The sequence below is a fragment of the Lepidochelys kempii genome, chromosome 24 (assembly GCF_965140265.1).
Source record: "Lepidochelys kempii isolate rLepKem1 chromosome 24, rLepKem1.hap2, whole genome shotgun sequence".
NCBI lineage: Eukaryota > Metazoa > Chordata > Testudines > Cheloniidae > Lepidochelys > Lepidochelys kempii.
Genome location: NC_133279.1, coordinates 3,819,393 through 3,840,344, shown reverse-complemented (window position 1 = coordinate 3,840,344; position 20,952 = coordinate 3,819,393). Strand labels below are relative to the sequence as shown.

Here is a 20,952-nt window from a genome sequence, read left to right as displayed (position 1 = left end):
GTAACTCTCAGGACAACCTCTCTCCTCTTTTGTTTTAAGAAAAGGAGTACTTGTGGCACCTTAGAGACTAACCAGTCTTTGGAAGCTCAGGATAGATTTTTGAGATGGGCGTCAAAGGGGGTGGGAGTGAAGTCCTGACTCTAACTTCACTCATGACACTAAACTTCCATTGACTTCAGTGGGAGTTTTGCCTGAGAAGTGACTGCAGAAGTGGACCTAATATGAGCTTCCATAATTTTTTGGTTGTTGTAAGTTTCAGTGGAAATGGTTTTCATTAGCTTGTGAAAAGAGAGAGAGCAGGAAGAAGATTTAAACATTTTCCAGCTGTGATGGAAACCCAATCTCTCTCTCAGTAGCATATAAAGGCCCCAAGATCAGGGCCCCGTTGTGCCAGGCACTGTGCATCCATGTAGTGAGAGAGAGAGACAGCCCTGCTCTGAAGACTTTACAATTGGAATAGAATAGGCAGAGGATGGGTTAATATTTCTGTGTCACAGACTGGGAACTGAGGCACTCACAGGGGAAACAACTCTGTGAGGTCACACCATGAGTCTGCAACAGTGGCAAGAATTGAATCCTGCTCTCCTAAGTACCAAACCACTACCTTAACTGCTAGACCAGTCTTCCTCTAGCATGCTCTAACATGGCCAAGAGAGTAAAACTGACTAAAAACAAGAGTGAAACCAACCAGTTTCATTTCGCTGTGCCAGTTTAGAAGAAATGGAGAGAAATTCACAATAAAGATCATAATCAGTAAGAAGTAAACTTGGAGGTTAACCTTCTTTCAGCTTCTGAAACCTGAGATCTTCATAACCCAGGGGAGAACATCCATTTTTAACACAGCAGGGACTTGCCAGTTCTTCAAGCTAATGTCTAGGGGCTGGTGGCCAACTGCAGATTAGCCAATACCCAACCCTTCGAAAGTGGTAAAATTAAGGCACCGGCGTCACAAAATGTATTTTGCTAATTTCTCTTGATTTCACTTTAATTATATATGTTAACGGTTCACAGCATATTAGCAAATGGGCTTCAGTGGGCTTTGGATCAGGCTCCACATTTGCGAAGAGGAAGAAGATCTCAAGTCTTCATACTGCTCTTGTATGTCTGGAGGACCTCCACTGAAGTCACTGGAGTGATACCAGTGTAAAAGCAGCATGCATGAGATTATTATGATTACTGGTTTGTATTACATAGTGCAAGAAGGAACTTGCCTAAGCAGCAAATCAGTGGAAGAAATGGAAATAGAACCACGGTCTTTTCCGTCAGAACTCATCCCTGGCCCACACAGCCCTTCGTTAAGCATGATGAGAAGTGGGACTTTTGGTGATGGTTATTCAGTTTGTAGCTAACCCAGATTCAACCCTTGCTGGTCCAAATTCTAGGCACGGAGGGATTTGGCTGGGTGTTTTGCACTTGGTAGTGTTCCTGTAAACCCAGTGCAATGATATGGCAAAGCAGCATGTGCAGTGGCCCGGAAAGGCCGGGAGTGTTGAAGCCAGCACGTGGTGCATAGGGGAAGTAGGTATTTTGACTGGGAGGCCTGTGCAAAGATGGGCCCAATTACAGCGTAACTATTTTATGTGCTGCCCCGGAGCCTGCTGCTGCACCCCGTTCGAGATGTGTAACCTACATAGTAAAACGGCAAAGTGCTAATGCCCCCAGCTGTATCACAGTGCAGAAGGTGAAAATCGGTGGCTTTTACACGGAGGGAACAAGGGAACAGTTTAGGGGAGCAAGGGGGCTGTGATTAAGAGCCTGACACTGGGAGGCAGGGCACCTACCAACGGTCCCTGCAGCTTCGAGCCCCTAACTGAACCCCTGACCCCACGCTCGGTTTTGGGGTTAGCAGTGACCCTAGGGTGACCAGACAGCAAGTGTGAAAATTCAGGACAGTGAGTAATCTATCACTGCACCGACTCCAAGGGGAGATCACCATTTGCTGGCCACGGGGCAATGAACTACGAGTCCCAGCATGCACTGCAGCGCCCCCTGCTGGTAGGGACTGAGAAGCGTCTCCCTTGGCATTATGGGAGTTGTAGTCCCTCTGCCATAGGGCGCTCCGGGTCCTGATTTGGCGATTAACTAACAGTCCTGGCACGTATTGCGTCAGGTCCCTCTCTCAGCCAATGAAGAGTTCGCCGTGGTGCATTATGGGCGTTGCAGTCCACCCACGGCAGTGCACCATGGGAGTTGTAGTCCTTCTCTATGACCGCAAATCTCTAGCCGACCTTTTTTGCAGATAATGAACGGTGGGGTCGGAGGCGGCATTAATTGCAGTGTATTATGGGAGTTACCGTTATTTGAGTCTGGGAAAGCTACTAAATCCCTACGGGCCCAGTGCACTCTGGGAGTGGCCGTATGAGACAGCGGGGAGAGTGACGAAATGACTGCAAATCCCAGGGTGCCCAGCTTCCTGTCTCTGTGGGCAGCAAGGGCGTTTTGCCGCGGTGCACTCTGGGATTGGTAGTCTCCCCCGACTGAATGGGGTCCGTTAACCGCCCGTCTGCCGCGGTGCATTCTGGGAGTTTCAGTCTTCGTGGGAGGTGACGATGCTGTCGTCACTACCGGTAGCCGCGGTGCAGGCTGGGAGTGGTCGTCCCGCCTTTGGGTGAGTATGGACTCCACGTCCCGAGGTGCAGCGCGGGGACCCCCTTGCGGAGAGCCAATGGGGCTCGGCCGCGGTGCCCTCTGGGAGTTGTAGTTTTGTTGTGCTGAGGAGGGGGGCTCTCGGCGGCCATTAGCTGTGCGCGCGCTGGGCTGGCTGAGAGCGGCTGGGTCGGAGCCTTCGCCTCCCCTTTCCACCCGGGGGTGGAGCTGCCATGGCGGCCCGCGCGGCTTAGCCCCGCTCGCCTCCCCCCCAGCTCCGGGAACGGCGGAAGCGGGCGCGGCCTAGTCGCGCGGGCGGATCCCCGGGCTCGCGTAGCGGCCGCTGCCGCCCAGGGCTGCCCCTCGGCCGGCCGCGGGGCGGGGGCCATGTCCCTGGTGGCCTATGGCAGCAGTGAGGAGGAGAGCGATGCGGAGGAGGCCTCCGGCGAGGAAGAGGAGGCCCCCCCCGTCCAGCCCCCCCCGGGCAGGGGGCTCTTCTCTGTCCTGCCCCCTCCCAAGCTCCCCCTGCTGCCCCCCCACCAGCTTCTGGGCTCCGGCTTCCCCCTGCTGCCCCCGCCCCACGGGGGGCCGCCCCCTCCCTTCATGCTGGGGCCCCCTCCCTCAGTCCGGGGCTTCAGCACCCCCCCTCCAGGGATGAGCCCGGCCCAGGCCTCTGCTCTGGGGCTGGGCCTGCCTGAGCCAGCAGCCTTGGGGAGCCTGGCGGGGGAGCAGCCCAGGCTTGGGGGGCTCCCCCTGCCCCCGCCCAGGGACCCCGCTGGACTGAATCTCCCCCCTCCTGCCATGGCCTGCGCTGCTCCCCCCGGGGCTGGCTCCGGCCTCCCCAAGCCGAAGAAGAGGATTGCGGCGCCCGAGCTGCACAAGGGGGATGTGAGTATGAAATAAAGTCTTGTGTTCTGGGGATCCAGTGACGCCTCCACCCCGAGCGGGGGGTGCCCCCATAAAGAGGCGTCTCCCGTAAGGGAATGGGGGGCGCCCCTGGTAGGGGAGCACCCCCTGGGAGAGTATTCCTGCAACTCTCCCTGTCTTATTGGGGTGATCCTATGGCGGTTTCAGGCGACTGTGAAATGTTGTGCTGACCCCAAGCATCCTAGCACAAGAAGGTGCGGGGAAAAAAAGTTGACACTGACATTGCAGCGTCTCAGGGGAGACCTGTCCTAGCTGGCAACTCTAATCCTAAAGTGCTTTGCAGAATTAAGCTGGCATAGAAAGCTTATTTACAATCACAATACAGCAAAACTAGATTATCCGTAGGCTTGTTCGTTAGAAAAGTTAACTAGTTAATGAGTCGAAGCCTGAATCTACCAGTTTTGGAACGTCCAAAATAATTTGTATTTTGCTAGCCCAAATTTCACATCAAAACTAAAATTTGTTTATTTAAAACTAATTATCTGAAGGTTTTAGGTTCCCCCGGGACACTTAAGTAATAGGTTATCTGTAACTTGCCTTTGTGTTTTCATAGTGTCTCTGATCCCACTGGGTCCTTAAGCACCATGAAATTGCAACTGGTTATGTGCTGTACAATAGGGAGGGGAGGGGAATATTCTTGGTCAAGAACAGAGGGTAACCACTCCCGCAGAAAGTGTCATTCTCAGAGTATGCAGAACTAATGGGACCTCAGTTTCTCTTTTGAAAGAGCATCCCCAAAACTCACTTCTTTTACCGTAAAGGATTAGGGAGATAGTGTTGCTGGGATTCGAACCTTTGATTCTAGGACATACATATATCAAACCTAATAGTGAAACTAGTTGGGTTTGTCCTACTCTCATCAGGAGATACATTGGTTCAGCAATGCCTTCTATTCTGAAAGAATCTGTAATATTTTAGCATAAGGACTTAATTATAAACCATGTGTAGGAATGTGATTGATGTGTATACTAGTAAAATGCAACCTCCTCCTGAGTGGAAAGTGACAGCTTTTTGACAGTGTCCAGCAATCCTATTTAATAAGACTAGGAAAGGAAGTGGAAGAATATCCTAATCCAATTGCAGTTGTGGCAAAAGCTTAGGGAGGCAGATTGTAGTTAAACCCCACAAAGGGTCAGGACTTTGTTTTAGTCTCTATTCACTGGCACATTGTCTCCCTGTTCCGTCAGGGTGTTACCTATTTTATATTGCCTCTTGTAGGATGCAAAGAATAATCAGCAAAGTCCTGGAGAGACGACAGAGAGCTGCCTGTCTATTTTGAGACAGGCAGCTGCAGGAGGTGGATCCTGACTGTGAACTTATAAATAGTTGCAGGGATATAGTTGGTCAGCCAGCATCTTAGCCTTGGGAGAACTGGAACTGTGTCAATGTCAATTCCCCTCTCACCTTGCTAGGAGTCTGCAGGAATGGCATAGGGGACACTCCAGAGTGTATGCTGCTCTCCATAGTCTCAACAACTCAGGGCGCTGGTTTGGCTGTTAAGTGACCTAGCCTAACAAATTCCAGAGCCATAGATCCCTATGCCAAGATGACCAAAATATAAGATATGTGACAGAGAATATCTTGTTGCTATACCTTGGGACTGTTTATAGTGAACTTGAATTTAGTCAAAGCATTGGCAGGCAACAGGACCATTCAAATTCATTCTACTTCCCACTGCTTTGCAATGTGCATGTCTCCATCCCAGTTAGGATGATAGGGGGAGGAAATGGCTTCGCTTTAGGTGTGCTCCACTCTGTCCATCTCTAATATCCCTGTGTCATAATCCTCTTATTTCTATCCCTTCTGCTGGCTCCAGTGACGATGTACATCTGTTGGGCAATGCAATGTATTGATCAGTCTTGTTAGCAAACTAATCAGAAGTGTTCTCCTCTCTCACATCCCCTGTTTGCTCATTCCCTTCTTCACAGCATCTGGCTGAGAAACAGACATTTCATAATAAAACAGATGCCAACCTACTGCCGTAATGTTAATGAGGAGGCTTATTGACAACTCTTGTGGGATAGACTTACATGGAAGGGATCTGTTTCTTTTCGTGTATTAATCCATCCCACCCACCCCCATGTAGCAACATATTAACTTTGAACAGTTATGTGGCACAGATTATCACTGGTTGTTATGTTGATGAGTAAGGGTCAGTAAAAAGAAATGCATAAAAATGGGGCCATTCTTAATTTTTCACTACTCCATACCTCTTTTCCATTGTGACAATCGTCCTAATCCTTCAAACCCCCCCTCAAAATTCCATTCTTTCACCTTGCGTCCCAACCAGGGAATTCTACCTCAGTTTCTGCTTCAGCATATCAGAATTTACATGATGAGTTCTGTTTTAACTCTCCTTATCTGTTTACTTTATCTAGCTTCATGTTCTACATTTGTATAATTTAGGTAGTAAACTGGGCTATGTCTCCCTTAATCTCTGTAAATTGCCATGGAAAGCTATCGGACTGTATACCTCTTTAGGGCTGGATTCTCTTGTACAGTAAGGCCCCTTTATGGTGGCAGAGCGTGGAAAGGGGCCTAGAACGTAAGAGAATCAGTCTACAGACACTAATTTCTAATGGGACTTGGGTGTCCAAAACGTCTAAGCACCTTTGAAAAATCTCCATTCTAAATTACCAGATCCACAGTGTTATGAGTTTGTGTTTCCATTTTGGTTTACATTGTCTAAACACAAAAGCAGAGGGCTGTCAGTTTTGAGGTTGGCATTTTTTGTGATTTCAAAACAGAGCCTGACTTATAAAAGACTCAAACTGAGTTTTGCCTCAATGTTTTGTTTCTTATATTAAAAAAACAGCAGCAAAAAACTTTAAAATGCCAGAGCTGTTGGTACTCGGTGTACTAATCACTGGTGAGCAGCTAAATATGTGTAAGCTGTGCCTCTCATTTTCTCCCACTCACTCCTGCATTGTAAATGTATTAAAATGACAGGCTTAAAATTTTAAATCCTGACTTAATTTTAAGTAAATGGTTTTTTTTGGTCCACATACCATACAGATGAAATTGATCTTAAGTTGGACAAAACATTGTTCAGTTGCGTTGAAATTGCTCTTATGAGATTTAAAGAACTAATGCCAGTGTACTAGTTTATATAGCTATAGTTTTTACAGTAGCGTAGTGCTTTATACATGGCCATGTCCAAACTGCATTAGTTACAACTGTTGCTAAACGTAGCCGCAAGTAGCAGAGTCTTGCTTCCATTGTGGACAGTTTGCTTATCTCTCATGTAGTAACCAGGGCTGGCTTTCAATGAGACAGCACTTCTTGACCTGATCCTCATATCAGCTGGACTGGAGGTGAAAGAACTTCGATCTCCTACCGCTTGTTCAGCAGCTAGGGTCCTTGCAAATCAAAAAGCTGGCCCTACTGCTAACATGATCTCTTTGATAATGAGTACATTTATTCTATTTTTTTTTTTACTATCACAAGTGCTACTTAAATTGTTTTTTTTTTTTTTCTTTCTCAGTCAGATTCAGAGGAAGATGAACCAGCAAAGAAGAAAAACTCTCTTCAGGTAATGACTTAAAATGTAATTCTCAAACGTATACTTCCTGTGGAAGCAACTTGATTGTCACAATCTTGGGCTTACAGCTGGGGCCCTCAGGCAGCCCCCTATCAGGACTAAGGGGGCACTAGTGTACAGTAGCAAACTGCCAGAGTTCCTAAAGGAGACTATTTTTGTGGTATACAAGTATGGTATATTCAGGTTCTACAACAACTGGTTAGGCTGCTACTAAAACTTAATCAGGCAGTTGAATCAAGTTGCCACAGGTTAGATGACATATGAAACTTAATCTATAGTAGCAAACAGAATCATTGGCTGACAGTCAAGTCACTTGGAACTCTGAACCTGCTGCCAAGCCCATAAAAATGAGGGAAAGTAATAGAAAACCTGGATTTGTGCTGGAAATGGCCCACCTTGATTATCATACACATTGTAAGGAGAGTGATCACTTTAGATAAGCTATTACCAGCAGGAGAGTGGGGTGGGAGGAGGTATTTTTTCATGCTTTTTGTGTGTATATAATAAGATCTTCTACACTTTCCACAGTATGCATCCGATGAAGTGAGCTGTAGCTCACGAAAGCTTATGCTCAAATAAATTGGTTAGTCTCTAAGGTGCCACAAGTCCTCCTTTTCTTTTTGCGAATACAGACTAACACGGCTGTTACTCAGAAAAATTATTGTAAACCCAACCCTGCTGCTTTTGAGATCGAGGCATTTCATTGACTTCAAAATGGATGGCCTTTTGGTCAAGGCACCGGAATGGGACTTGGGAATTGTAGGTTCAGTTCCTGGCTCTGTCACAGACTCTCTGTGACACCTTGGGGACTTAGTTCCTGATCCTGCAACTTCTTGCACTTTGGCAGCAAGACCCCCAAGGGTCCATTTCTTTATTACTTAGCCAAATTACTTAGACCTCCACTGACAAGCTGGATACTTCAGTGTTTTCAAACTGCCAGCCAAGAAAACCCTATCTCCAGAGATTGGTGGTAGTTCCTAATAGAAGCAATGTTTAGAAAAGCGTAGTGTATTTGCACCTGCAAGTAGCTTGGATAAACAGGAGAACTGAAGGTAACAAGTTTATTGCTTCCTGTCCTATATGGGTCTAAACATTGTTCAGGAGCGGCTGATCTATTTAAAAACACCGGTCGTGAGAGGCAGTGTGGCCTAGTGCATAGAATCTGGGACTGGGACTCAGGAGACCTGGGTTCTTTTTCTGGCTCTGCTACTGGCCTGGTGGGTGACCTTGGTCAAGTGGTTTTACTGCTCTGTGCCTCAGTTTCCCTTCTGTAGAATGGGGATAATGATAGTGACCTCCTTTGTAAAGTACTTTGAGATCTAATCACTGCATGCTAAAAAGCATGGTGCTGTCGGGACAGTCTTTAGTGTCTTGCTCCCCCCAGTATTCTGCCTCCCATTGCTTTCAGGTGTGAACTTGATGATGGAATTTATTATGACTTATATTACAATAGATCTGAAGGGCCCCAGTCGTGGCTCAGGGCCTCATTGTGTTAGGATGACAAACACAGCAGAGATTCTCCCAACCCTGACCACTTACACGCTATTCATGCTTAGATTGCAGGCCTGCAGGGTGAAGACTAAGCTGTGTGGTGTGAAAAGCTGGCACAAACGCACAATTCTTCAATCTTTCCCTTACTTGCAATCAGCCTGTATATATGAAAGTTGGATTAAACCCCAAACTGGAGGGTCTAAGGCAGTGGTCTGGTCTAAGGTATAAGGTATAAGTATAAGGTATAAGTGATCAAATACCTTTCTTAAAAGGTTTCTTTAGGATAATGCTCTGAACAGTGCTTTAATTTGGAGAACATAGACTGATGCCTTTGAGAGCTATACGTTCCCTGAAAAGCCCTCTTATTTTTGGATAAGGAAGCCTCTGGCATTTTTCCCCTCTCCATTGTAGAAGTGAAATAAAGCTTCAGTTCACCGCGCTAGCATTCAGCAAAACCCCTTACAACCCTTCCTGTTGCTCTGGTCTGTCAGATTTTTCTGTCACTGCTTCAGAGCAGAATATAGCCTCCTTTGTATCTCAGGCCAATGTAATTTTCAGTCCCTGCAGTGCACGCTGAGTAGTGGGGGTGCCCATTGGCAAGATTAGATAAAGTGAAATGGGGGTAGATATTGAGCACTGAGTTAAGAAAATATAAACTCGCTCATCTATTTTCTTGTCTCCTGTTTTTATGAACCATATTTTCTGAATGAAACCATCAGGGACTCAGCGAGGGCTCTGGCTTGTCTGCTTTGCTTCCTCAACCCAAAAACTTGACAGTGAAAGAGACAAACCGGTTGCTTTTGCCCTATGCTTTCTCGAGGAAAGCAGCAGAAAATGCCTCTGAGTCAAAACCAGCTAAGGCTCCAATCTCCTCCTCCAAGCCAAAACCTCTGTCCAAGCCAGCAGTGGCCACGACTCCTTCGCCATCTGCCATCAAGGCAGCTGCCAAGAGTGCTGCCCTACAGGTGACCAAGCAGATCACCCAGGAGGAGGATGACAGTGACGAAGAGCTAGAGCCAGAGAACTTCTTTTCTTTGTCTGACAAAAGTGAGCCCAGCGTGGTCAGCGCGGAGACGTACGTGTATTCCGGCACCGTGGTGACAGAGGATCTGCCCCCTGGGACGGAGCCAGAGCCTGAATTCCAGGATGCTGCCGCAAATGCCCCTCTGGAGTTCAAGACGGCTGCGGGTTCAAGCACCACTCAGCACAGCTGGGCCCCCAAACCCGGAGAAGACTATGGCAACCAGCCATTTAACCAGTTCCCTGGCTACAGCGATGCCAGTGCCCCGGGGGCATACTATCAGGTAAGAACCAGGATTACCAATGGGCAAAACACAATGGGCTTGGTTTAAAAAGTAGCCTTTGAATTGGTGCAGGTTATAGCCTTGGAGATTGAGCCTGTGCGAACTCTTTCAGGCTAAACAGCCCAGCACACTGAGGCCCCTGCTGTGAGGAGGTCTCAAGGCATGACTACAGTATAAATGTTTACCTGACTTTTGAAATGCATCCACAGAATTGCACCTGCCATTGTCTGGGTGCAAAATCTGGGGCCTGTTCAAAGCCATTTCAAAACCTGGGGGCAGTGTCTGAGACAGGATTGGTTCTTACTGATCCAGCAGGAGGGTTATGCTGGGGAGGTAGCAGTTGAGTACATGTAGCCAATAATAGATCTTAAAGGGGGGAAATGGTGTGTGTGTCCTATTTGCTGCTTCATAATGTCTGAAGGTGGGCTAGAAAGTTCTTTAAGGTCTTTAGGGTGGTTTTTTTAACTGTTAGGTTAAGGAAATGAGGAAGCATACACCACACCCAGCTCACACTGCAAGGGTAGTTGTGCAGGTTGAATGTAGTTCCCAGAATGGGATCCTAGGAGTTACCATCTCTGCTCTTGCAGAAGGTCCCCTGGGTTCTTGGACTTGGTTTTACTACATCCCCAAATGACTGTCATTAGCACAGCACCTCCTCACACTGTACTGGGGTATTGGTTTGATTGGCTCTTCCTACTGAGTTAGTATGTACTGAAATGCCAACCCTTCTTCTAGAGCCTTCGGAGTCTGCTTTTGTAGTCTCACCTACCAGCATTAACCCCCCATTAATCTACTTTCCACATGAAGCCCAAGGGCAGGGAGAAAACATTAACAGATTGTCTGTGTAGTGGAGTTCAGGAGCTCCCCAAATATTTAGAGTCCTTTTGAGTGCAGGAGGAAATCCACATGTGTCAGTTTATACTGAAAGTAGGGAAAGGTGCAGTGGAACAGTACATCAGAATGTTGGGATGGGAACACTTGAGGTGGGGTTGTGAAAACACAAAGCTATGGCTCTAGCCAGAGGGGAACTGATTGCAGTCTAAGGTAGTAGTCGCTACGTACACATGTGTAAAGTGCCACTCAGTCCAATGGCGCTGCCAAAGTAGTGATGAACTAGGGACAAGTGCTTACAGCAGGATGCAGTCCCCCTGAGTGGGGAAATAAATTCTCTTGTTGGGCTCAGGGCAAGGCACGTGCATGCCTCCTCATGGGCATCAACAGGCTAACACACCTCTAAGGTCAGGTGATATCTCTGAAGGCGGCCTTTTAAAGGTACCTCATCCTGAGGGCATCTGGTTCCAGATCCAATGCTGCATCTTGGTATCTGTGTCCAGTTTTGTTCCAGTAGCTGTCTGATCACACCTTGATGACAAACCTATTCTCCTCTCGATTACAGGATTACTACCCCAGTGGCTATTACCCAGAGATGGATCCAGCCCTAGGACCAGCACAGGAGATGAGCACCGATTCGTCCTTCATGGATGATGAAGCGGTTGGCATTTATTATATATCCTACCACAGAGTTCACATTTAGATGCTATGGGGTTATAGGAACATAGGATCTGCTTGGCAGCTCAAAACACTGACCTCTCAAGCCTGGTGCCTTGCTACTTGCCATGGCAGATCTGGCTGTTGTTCTTTCAGGTCTAGTGTCCTGTTATGGGCAGTAGTCGATACCTGCTGCTGCCCACTTCCGCTCCCTTAAAGTACACACAGTCAGTCTGGTAATACCATATGTCATGGGGAAAAGGAAGAATTCCTTAAATGTAATAATAATACATTTGCTTTAAATGGTGTTGAGTGCCTTACAAAGACATTACCCACCCCCATCCTCCAATCTGGATAAGCAACATAGCCAAACAAGAAACGATCATAGAATATCAGGGTTGGAAGGGACCCCAGAAGGTCATCTAGTCCAACCCCCTGCTCGAAGCAGGACCAATTCCCAGTTAAATCATCCCAGCCAGGGCTTTGTCAAGCCTGACCTTAAAAACCTCTAAGGAAGGAGATTCTACCACCTCCCTAGGTAACGCATTCCAGTGTTTCACCACCCTCTTAGTGAAAAAGTTTTTCCTAATATCCAATCTAAACCTCCCCCACTGCAACTTGAGACCATTACTCCTCGTTCTGTCATCTGCTATCATTGAGAACAGTCTAGAGCCATCCTCTTTGGAACCCCCTTTCAGGTAGTTGAAAGCAGCTATCAAATCCCCCCTCATTCTTCTCTTCTGCAGGCTAAACAATCCCAGCTCCCTCAGCCTCTCCTCATAAGTCATGTGTTCCAGTCCCCTAATCATTTTTGTTGCCCTTCGCTGGACTCTCTCCAATTTATCCACATCCTTCTTGTAGTGTGGGGCCCAAAACTGGACACAGTACTCCAGATGAGGCCTCACCAATGTCGAATAGAGGGGAACGATCACGTCCCTCGATCTGCTCGCTATGCCCCTACTTATACATCCCAAAATGCCATTGGCCTTCTTGGCAACAAGGGCACACTGCTGACTCATATCCAGCTTCTCGTCCACTGTCACCCCTAGGTCCTTTTCCGCAGAACTGCTGCCTAGCCATTCGGTCCCTAGTCTGTAGCTGTGCATTGGGTTCTTCCGTCCTAAGTGCAGGACCCTGCACTTATCCTTATTGAACCTCATCAGATTTCTTTTGGCCCAATCCTCCAATTTGTCTAGGTCCTTCTGTATCCTATCCCTCCCCTCCAGCGTATCTACCACTCCTCCCAGTTTAGTATCATCCGCAAATTTGCTGAGAGTGCAATCCACACCATCCTCCAGATCATTTATGAAGATATTGAACAAAACCGGCCCCAGGACTGACCCTTGGGGCACTCCACTTGATACCGGCTGCCAACTAGACATGGAGCCATTGATCACTACCCGTTGAGCCCGACAATCTAGCCAGCTTTCTACCCACCTTATAGTGCATTCATCCAGCCCATACTTCCTTAACTTGCTGACAAGAATACTGTGGGAGACCGTGTCAAAAGCTTTGCTAAAGTCAAGAAACAATACATCCACTGCTTTCCCTTCATCCACAGAACCAATAATCTCATCATAAAAGGCGATTAGATTAGTCAGGCATGACCTTCCCTTGGTGAATCCATGCTGGCTGTTCCTGATCACTTTCCTCTCATGCAAGTGCTTCAGGATTGATTCTTTGAGGACCTGCTCCATGATTTTTCCAGGGACTGAGGTGAGGCTGACTGGCCTGTAGTTCCCAGGATCCTCCTTCTTCCCTTTTTTAAAGATTGGCACTACATTAGCCTTTTTCCAGTCATCCGGGACTTCCCCAGTTCGCCACGAGTTTTCAAAGATAATGGCCAATGGCTCTGCAATCACAGCCGCCAATTCCTTCAGCACTCTCGGATGCAACTCGTCCGGCCCCATGGACTTGTGCACGTCCAGCTTTTCTAAATAGTCCCTAACCACCTCTGTCTCCACAGAGGGCTGGCCATCTCTTCCCCATTTTGTGATGCCCAGCGCAGCAGTCTGGGAGCTGACCTTGTTAGTGAAAACAGAGGCAAAAAAAGCATTGAGTACATTAGCTTTTTCCACATCCTCTGTCACTAGGTTGCCTCCCTCATTCAGTAAGGGGCCCACACTTTCCTTGGCTTTCTTCTTGTTGCCAAAATACCTGAAGAAACCCTTCTTGTTACTCAACATCTCTGGCTAGCTGCAGCTCCAGGTGCGATTTGGCCCTCCTGATATCATTCCTACATGCCCGACCAATATTTTTATACTCTTCAGAAGCAGTATTAACATTGACTGATCTCACACCAGTCCCCAGAAATAAATAAATTTCCCCTGCTAAGGAAACTAACTCTGGGTTGTAAGTCAGGGGAGATCTGCTGCCTTTGGTGGAGCTACAGTGGTTTATGGTGAAGTCAGTGGAGCTACATCAGCTGAGAATCTGGCCTTGTTGCCTGTACGTAAGAATGATCATACTGAGTCAGACCAGTCGTCTATCTAGCCCAGTATCCTGCCCCCCGGCGGTGGCCAATGCCAGGTGCTTCAAAGGGAATTAACAGAACAGGGCAATCATCAAGTGATGCATCCTCTGTCCTTCAGTCCTAGGATCTGGCATTCAGAGGCTTAGGGACACCCAGAGCATGGGGTTGCATCCCCAACCATCTTGGCTAATAGCCATTGATGAGCCTATCCTCCGTGAACTGATCTAATTCTTGTGTTTATGTCCTTGGAAGAATGTTTGGCAAAGCCTGTGGCCCTGACCACTAGGTATGGTATTAGACTTTCCTGCCTTTTTCCCTCTTATACTAGTCCTCGTTATGAGATCACTGATTGCAAGATGGGCAGCTCAGAAGCACTTTTTCTCACACCCCAGCCCCTTCCAGTGATCTTTAGATCTTCTGCTCTGGGTGATCTGGTTTGCTTTATAAGCTGATATCAGATATTTCCAACAGGAGACAATCCAGCAAGTCCAGCGTAATCTTCACTCAGGATGTAGCAAGGAGTGGATGTCACACACAACACGGTGTGGTGTGCACAGGTGCTAGTTGGCTTACAACTGCAAAGCAATACAAAAACTGCAGCTAAAGGACCTTGGATCTACCTTACTTAATGCAGCAATGTGCTTCATTCATGTTCCAGGGCTCAGCAGCTTCAGCTCAAAATCCATTTGAAATGTACCACAGACTGCTGCCACTCTCCAGAAACTGCCAGCAAAGCTGGCATCTGGAATCGAACGATGCTGCAGAAAGCACTGGCTGTTGTGTGCAATTCCCTTCCAGCAACCTCAGTTCATTTCATATGCCACCCCCCTGCTGTGTTGTTTTGGAGACCTGTTCAGTTGTGTAAGGTGCATTTGCCAGTGGCAACATTTTCAGTGCTTCCTTGACTCTTAGAGTGGAGGGTGTGGAAGCCAGGACTGCTCAGTTCTATTCCTGGCTTTGCCAGTGGCTACAGGCAAATGTCTTCACTTGCTGCTGTCTCTCCATATTTAAAATATATTTCCCTACCTCATGGGTTAGGTGTGGGGGAGAGAGTTTGTGGGGCTCACTGTAAAGAGCTTTGAGATCTGTTGATCTGTAGAAGAGCAGAGTTATACTATAAACAAAGAACTCTCTGACTGGGAAGATGAGCATGGTTGTGGCCCAGCACCTCAGATGATAAGCTGGATCATTCCAAGCCCCAGTCACCTTTGTTTGGTACGGTGTATCAGAGCCATGTAATATGAGCGTAATTCTCTTCTGACCTTTGTTTTAATTCCTCTCTCAGTTCAAGCGTCTCCAAGGTAAACGGAACCGTGGGAGGGAAGAGATCAACTTTGTGGAGATCAAAGGGGATGATCAGCTGAGTGGAGCCCAGCAATGGATGACCAAATCCTTAACAGAGGAGAAGACCATGAAATCTTTCAGCAAGGTATGAATAGGATGTATTGCCTAGTGGGTAGAGCACTGGACCAGGATGCAAAGGGCCTGCCTTCAGGTCCCAAGTCAGCCCCAGACCAGGGGCAAGTCATTTCATCAACCTTGTGTCCCAGTTCCCCATCTGTAAAACGGGGATGTTGAGGATAAAATCCATTAATGATTGTGAGCCGCTCAGGTGCGGGTCAGATAAATAGATGGGTAGCAGAGGGATGGCAAGCCACGGGGCTGCTGTTCGGCTGTCCCTTCAGAGCCTTAGGGAACTTGTTTTCACCTCTCTGAATTGCATTGGTGAGACCAATACTGCATTCATTTCTTGTGCTCACGTTTTGAAAGGAATGTTGAAAAATTGGAGAGGGTGCAGAGAAGATCTACAAAAATGATTTGAGGCCTGGAGAAAATCTCTTACAAGTGAGAGACTTTAGTTGATCGAAAAGATCAAGAGATGACTTGATTATGGTGTAGAGCACTTAGATGGGGAGAAAACACTGCGTACTCAAGGGCTCTTTAGTCAAGCAGAAGGAGACAGAACAAGAACCAATGGCTGGAAGTTAAAGCCAGACCGATACAAATTAGACATAACATGCACCATCAGGAGCAAATGGCCAAGAGGAGTGGTGGATTCTCCATTTTTTGAACTTGTCACATCCGGACTGAATACTTTTCTGGAAGATGCTTTAGCCAAACACAAGTTATTGGGTTCAACACAGGGGTAGCTGGGTGAGCGTCTCTGGCCTTCGAAATACATGAGATCAGACTAGGTGATGTAGTGCGGTCCTTGTGGCCTTACAATCTGTGAATCTAATGTAGAGGGGACTAGAAATTAAAGGATACGCCTTTCCAGTTATCCAGCTGCAAAGGGAAGGGCATCTGGGAAGCAGTCAGGCACGCAGTGCGGCCGGTATGGTGGTGCCGTACCCAAGCTGATCACTGGAAACCAATGGTCATGGGACAGCAATGAAATTTGCAGGGAGGTTGTTGGGAATGAACAATTGAAGCAGGAAAGCTCTGGAGACGGCCCCAAAGTGCTACTAGACTTTGGGATAAAGATACCAGAGAGGCAGTTTGCGTCTGCCTTCCCCAGCCTCAGTGCTCTGAGTTCAAACCCTGTCAAAGGGAGGAGAGGTAGGGCTGTTTGCTCCTGTAATGGAGCACCTTGAGAACTTAACCCACAGCTAGCTCACTGCTCGGGGTAGGGACCATGCCTTGATTTGTAAGGCACTTGGATCTACAGTTATGTAGGGAGTATGCAACCCTGTATAGAATAGAATGGGAGATCTGGGTTCTATTCCCAGCTTGGCTTTGACTCTTCGTGATCTTGTAACCCATTTCACTTGTCTCTGCTTCCATTCCCCTCTCTGTAAAATGGGTATAATGCCTAGCTTCTGTATATGTTGTGAGGCTTAATCGGTTTTCATGAAATTCACAGCTCATGGAGGAAGGTGCTGTTTAAGTACAAAGTAATTAGGCACAGCATGGCTGCAGAGCATCTTGAAACAGGTGCTTAGCCCCAGTGTGTGAGCAGTGAAGACTGACTAGAAGCTGCCTCAACATGGGATCTGTTGTTTCATACATTCCAAGGCCAGAGGGGATCATCATGACCATCTAGTCTGACCTCCTGTATAGCACAGGCCAGAGACCTGCCCCACAGTCATTCCTTTTAAACTAGGGCTTATCTTTTAAAAGAAAAAAAATCACCAGTGATGGAGAATCTACCACAACCCTTGTCAAGGGCTTTAAAGCAAACCAGACACTTCTGGTTTCTGCAGCATTGGTTTCTGTCCATGTGACACCATTCCTTGCTGATTTCACTAGCCGGGGCAGTATCCTTCCAGCACTGATAGTCATTTTGAATTTGTTTTTTCTTTAGAAAAAAGGAGAGCAGCCCACAGGACAGCAGAGAAGAAAACACCAGATCACGTACCTGATCCACCAGGTCAGCTGCCTACCATGGGTGTGAAAACAGCCCTTGACAATGTTACAAATGTGGTATCAGTTAAGAGCAGAGAGTATCAGTGGAAATGAGCTGATGGAGTCAATAACTTCTGCAGTTACAAGAGAGAGGCCCCCCAGTGTGTCCTACATCAGGCAGACCTCAATCTATGCACGAAGAATTCCCATTGAAACCTGCAGTGGTTTTGTGGGGGGAATTGAGGGCTGCAGCAAGCTGTATGGGGCAGAGGCCAGGGCTTCCTTTGCTCCTTGCACAGAACTGAGACCACTGTTAGTGCATCAATAATTTCTGCCCTTGGGTTGAATCCATTTGTGGTGTCTTCTGAGATTCCCATCCGAGCCCCGAACATTCCTCATCTCCCTCTCAACTCCTCTGTGCCATGCATCTGCCAGAAAGGGTCATTAGAGGGTAATGCAAGTCGCTTCTGTTCTGCCTGTTTCCATCCTCCCCAGCTGGGGTGAACGTGCTGCCTCTGTTGTGCTGTGCTGGCTGGTATATGTATGGCTGATCTGCAGAAGATAAAAGCCCTAGGAGATGATGACAAAGCCACGTGGTAGAGGAGAGTGCAGTGACACCATGTGTGTCTGGAATAGCAGACAGCCTTGATGCTTGTCTGAAGTCACGATTTTGTTGCTCCATGAGCGAAAGCTCAGCCAAGGAGCTTTGGCACCAGGCTAATGGGGTTATGCCTATGGCATAGGGAAACCGAACAACAGAGGTAGGTCGAGAGGGTTCATGCAAACAGTCTACAGCCTGGACCTCCCTTTGGCAAGCTTGGCAGTAAGTGCGTCAAGGCTGGTTCCTGTGCAACTTCTCTGGATTCCCCAGACGCTTGATTAGGTGTGCCAGCCTCTCAGTGGGCAGCACAGCTGTAACACTAGGAAAAGCCATGCCCAGGCCAGAGGGAAAGGTGAGGATCCTGACAGACAGTACCTCCTAAAGGCATTTCTGGTAGATCCCAGATAACTCCCCTGACCTCCCCCCCTGCCACCCCCACCCCACCGGCAATCCTCCCGCCTCATCTGGGGCTGTATGTAATGGGGACCAAATGCAGAAGCCCGTCGTGTCTTGCCACTAGATGGCAGAGGGTCTCCTGTTGCTGGGATATCATCGCCGTCACTTCTGGCTTCCTGGCTGGAGGGTGAGGGTGTCTGTGCAGTTGTGTTCCTTAGGAGAATATTTTCTCCTCCCACCTGAGACCCAGCACCCTGATGTGGAGATTTAGAGAGATGGTTTGTCATAGGTTTGTGTTTGGAGGTCAGTGGTGTGAGGCCACTGGGTTAGCCACCCACTGTTAGAGCTGGCTGAAGGGAGTGTTGACTAGTGGTTAGAACGGGGGCCTGAGAGTCTGGACTCCTGGGGTCTTTCCTGGCTCTGTGGCACATTAACCTACTGTGGCCCCCGTCCTCTCAGTATGCGGAGTGGTGGAATGCCTGCACCACTGGGCTTTTGAGACTTGATGCCTGTCTGTGATTGAACCTCTTGGGGAGTCTCCGAGGTGAAACCTCGAAAGAACTTGCTGCTGCAGGAAGTGGTTCTGTAGAATCAGCACTGAGCCAGTGTCCCAGCACAAGTTGAAGGGTGCTGTGCTGCTGTGGATGGGACTTAAACCACAGGGCCTGGCCACTTGGGGCCACTTAAGGACCCCATGACACTTTTCATATGACTAGGGACTCCGAGCATTGTTCCAGCTTGGCTTCTCTACATCAAGATCTCTATCAGGATATTTATATTACACCAGTGGTTTTCAACCTGTGGTCCACATACCCCTGGGGGTCTGAAGACTACATCTAAGATTTCCAAAGTGGGCTGCATCGCCCTTTGACATTTTTTAGGGGTCCACAAATGAAAAACAATTGAAAACCCATAACCGTGGTACCAGAGAACTAACTAAAGTGCTCTGAGCTTCTCATTGTGAAGTGACAGAGAAGGGCAAAGGACTATTAAAACAATGAACAACTGTTCTGATTTTGATCTATTCTCCACCCCCTTTTCTGCAGGCGAAGGAGCGAGAGTTGGAACTGAAAAACACATGGTCCGAAAACAAACTCAGCCGGCGTCAGACCCAAGCCAAATATGGATTTTAGTACCTCTCCTATTTTGTGGGCATTAGCCCAGATGACCTACCATGTCAGACTCCTCCTGGCCTACCAGGAATTGAGGAGGCCCCTGGATCTAACTGTGTGGGTGGGAGGATACAGCACTCCCTGTCTGTAAAGAGAAGGGTTAAATACTAACCATTTCTGAAACCCACGCTGTAATTTTTTTAATGATAATGTAGAAGGCTCAAATCAAGTCTGGTTCGTGCAGCTGGGGACTCTAGCACCGGACAGCCACAGGCTTGTCCAAAGAGGACATGACTGGCGCAAAGTTTTGAGCTCTCATCCTGTAGGTGTACAGACTACCAATTTTTTTCTTTAGTCACCAGAACCTTAGGTAGAGTCTCAATAAATTTCCAAGTCCAACACTGCTCCTTTCTTTGGACCTACCGTGTGTCAAGAGTGTAATTTCCTTTCTGAAAGGCAGTTTCAAGGGCAAACTTTTTGTATTATTATTATGACTATTATTTGAAAAACCCTTTGGGATAGTTCAGTTTGTACTTGTGTAGACACATTTCTCTTCTTACAAGCAATCTCAGCAGGTTTGAAGTGTGTCTGGTTCTTTTGTTTTCCTTGCCATGCCCTCCTGTAAATTTTGAGTCACTTTTGAGGGGACATTTTTGTTTTCAAGGTCGATGTTGGCTAAGAAGACGGTGCTTGTTTCAGTTTGAAAACAGCGCACAGATACCCCCAATCTCTGGACTCCGCGGAAGATATTCTGGTTTCCTCTGCCAGCACAAGAAGCTATTGTAAGCTCTATGGGGTAGGTGTGGGTGTCCCCAAGCCAAGGCCCAGAGCGCTGTAAAAATCTGATGCAAATGCTAGTTGAATCCAAGTATTTCTGGGGTGAGTTGGTGCCCTGCAGCTCGCAGCGAACTGAAGTCACCACAGTATTTCCTGTAATAATCCAAACCTAGGCAAAAGCTGCCTACAGCACAAATTTTTAACCTATCCGCCTATCTCTATAACGCCTAGTTCCTGCTGAGGCACCAACTCTGGTTTAAATGTTAACTCCACCCACCTGGCTGGAAAAGGGAGGCAATGTCTTGACTTAAACTTGTTTCACAGAACACTTGAAAAATGAGTTTCTTCATTTCACTTAAGATGGTGGACTTCCCAGAGGCAGAGACGGGCATGTCTGCAAATAGTACACAGGCTAGCTATTCAGATATGTGTGTATCTGTTCATTCTTGCTGGCCTCACTTCCTAGTTCATTGTTTGCTGCTGAACTCTTACGATGCTGAAGCAAGGAGCGAGTCGGTCCAGTTCTTTAAGTTACATTCCCGACATCAAAGGTTTTATTTGTTGTACCACAACTAAAGCAGTTAATTGCGGCAATTCCATTGAGGAAAACGCCAAAAGGCACCTTGCTCCCGTCTACCCTGTTCCCCCCCCTCCAAAGAAAAGGACGTGGTAAATGAAGTCTGACAGTATTTTAAAATCAGATTTATAGGTTAGTTCCCTGGATGTTTTAGTACTTTGCAAAGCCCGTTTTGAGTGTTCCAATGACCAGAATAAAGTTACTGTTGAGTAATTTATTCCTATCTTATCTGTACAGTGAAATCCTCTGAAAAGAGATTTGATAAAGGAATAAAACTTTTAAACGAACCAAACCACCCCTCTGGTTGCCTCTCCAGGGGATGGGATTGTTCACA

The 20,952-nt window shown here is 47.4% G+C and overlaps 1 protein-coding gene across 1 annotated transcript; it reads left to right on the top strand.

Annotated features, from left to right (window-relative positions):
- The first annotated feature begins 2,693 nt into the window (after positions 1-2,693).
- PRCC (proline rich mitotic checkpoint control factor) lies at positions 2,694-19,682 on the top strand. The gene is made up of 7 exons (XM_073322473.1): positions 2,694-3,474; positions 6,998-7,045; positions 9,265-9,849; positions 11,246-11,341; positions 15,096-15,239; positions 17,115-17,180; positions 19,199-19,682. Exons 1-7 carry the CDS (start codon positions 2,974-2,976, stop codon positions 19,283-19,285), a joined length of 1,527 nt encoding a protein of 508 aa, XP_073178574.1. The 5' UTR covers positions 2,694-2,973; the 3' UTR covers positions 19,286-19,682.
- The last annotated feature ends 1,270 nt before the right edge of the window (positions 19,683-20,952 follow it).

What these genes read in the sequence shown, in the direction of transcription:
- PRCC (XM_073322473.1), top strand. Translation starts at nt 2,974, where the DNA reads ATGTCCCTGGTGGCCTATGGCAGCAGTGAGGAGGAGAGCGATGCGGAG. An exon ending in CCGAGCTGCACAAGGGGGAT is followed by an intron (nt 3,475 to 6,997) that starts GTGAGTATGAAA and finishes TTTCTTTCTCAG; the next exon opens with TCAGATTCAGAGGAAGATGA. An exon ending in CCCCGGGGGCATACTATCAG is followed by an intron (nt 9,850 to 11,245) that starts GTAAGAACCAGG and finishes TCTCGATTACAG; the next exon opens with GATTACTACCCCAGTGGCTA.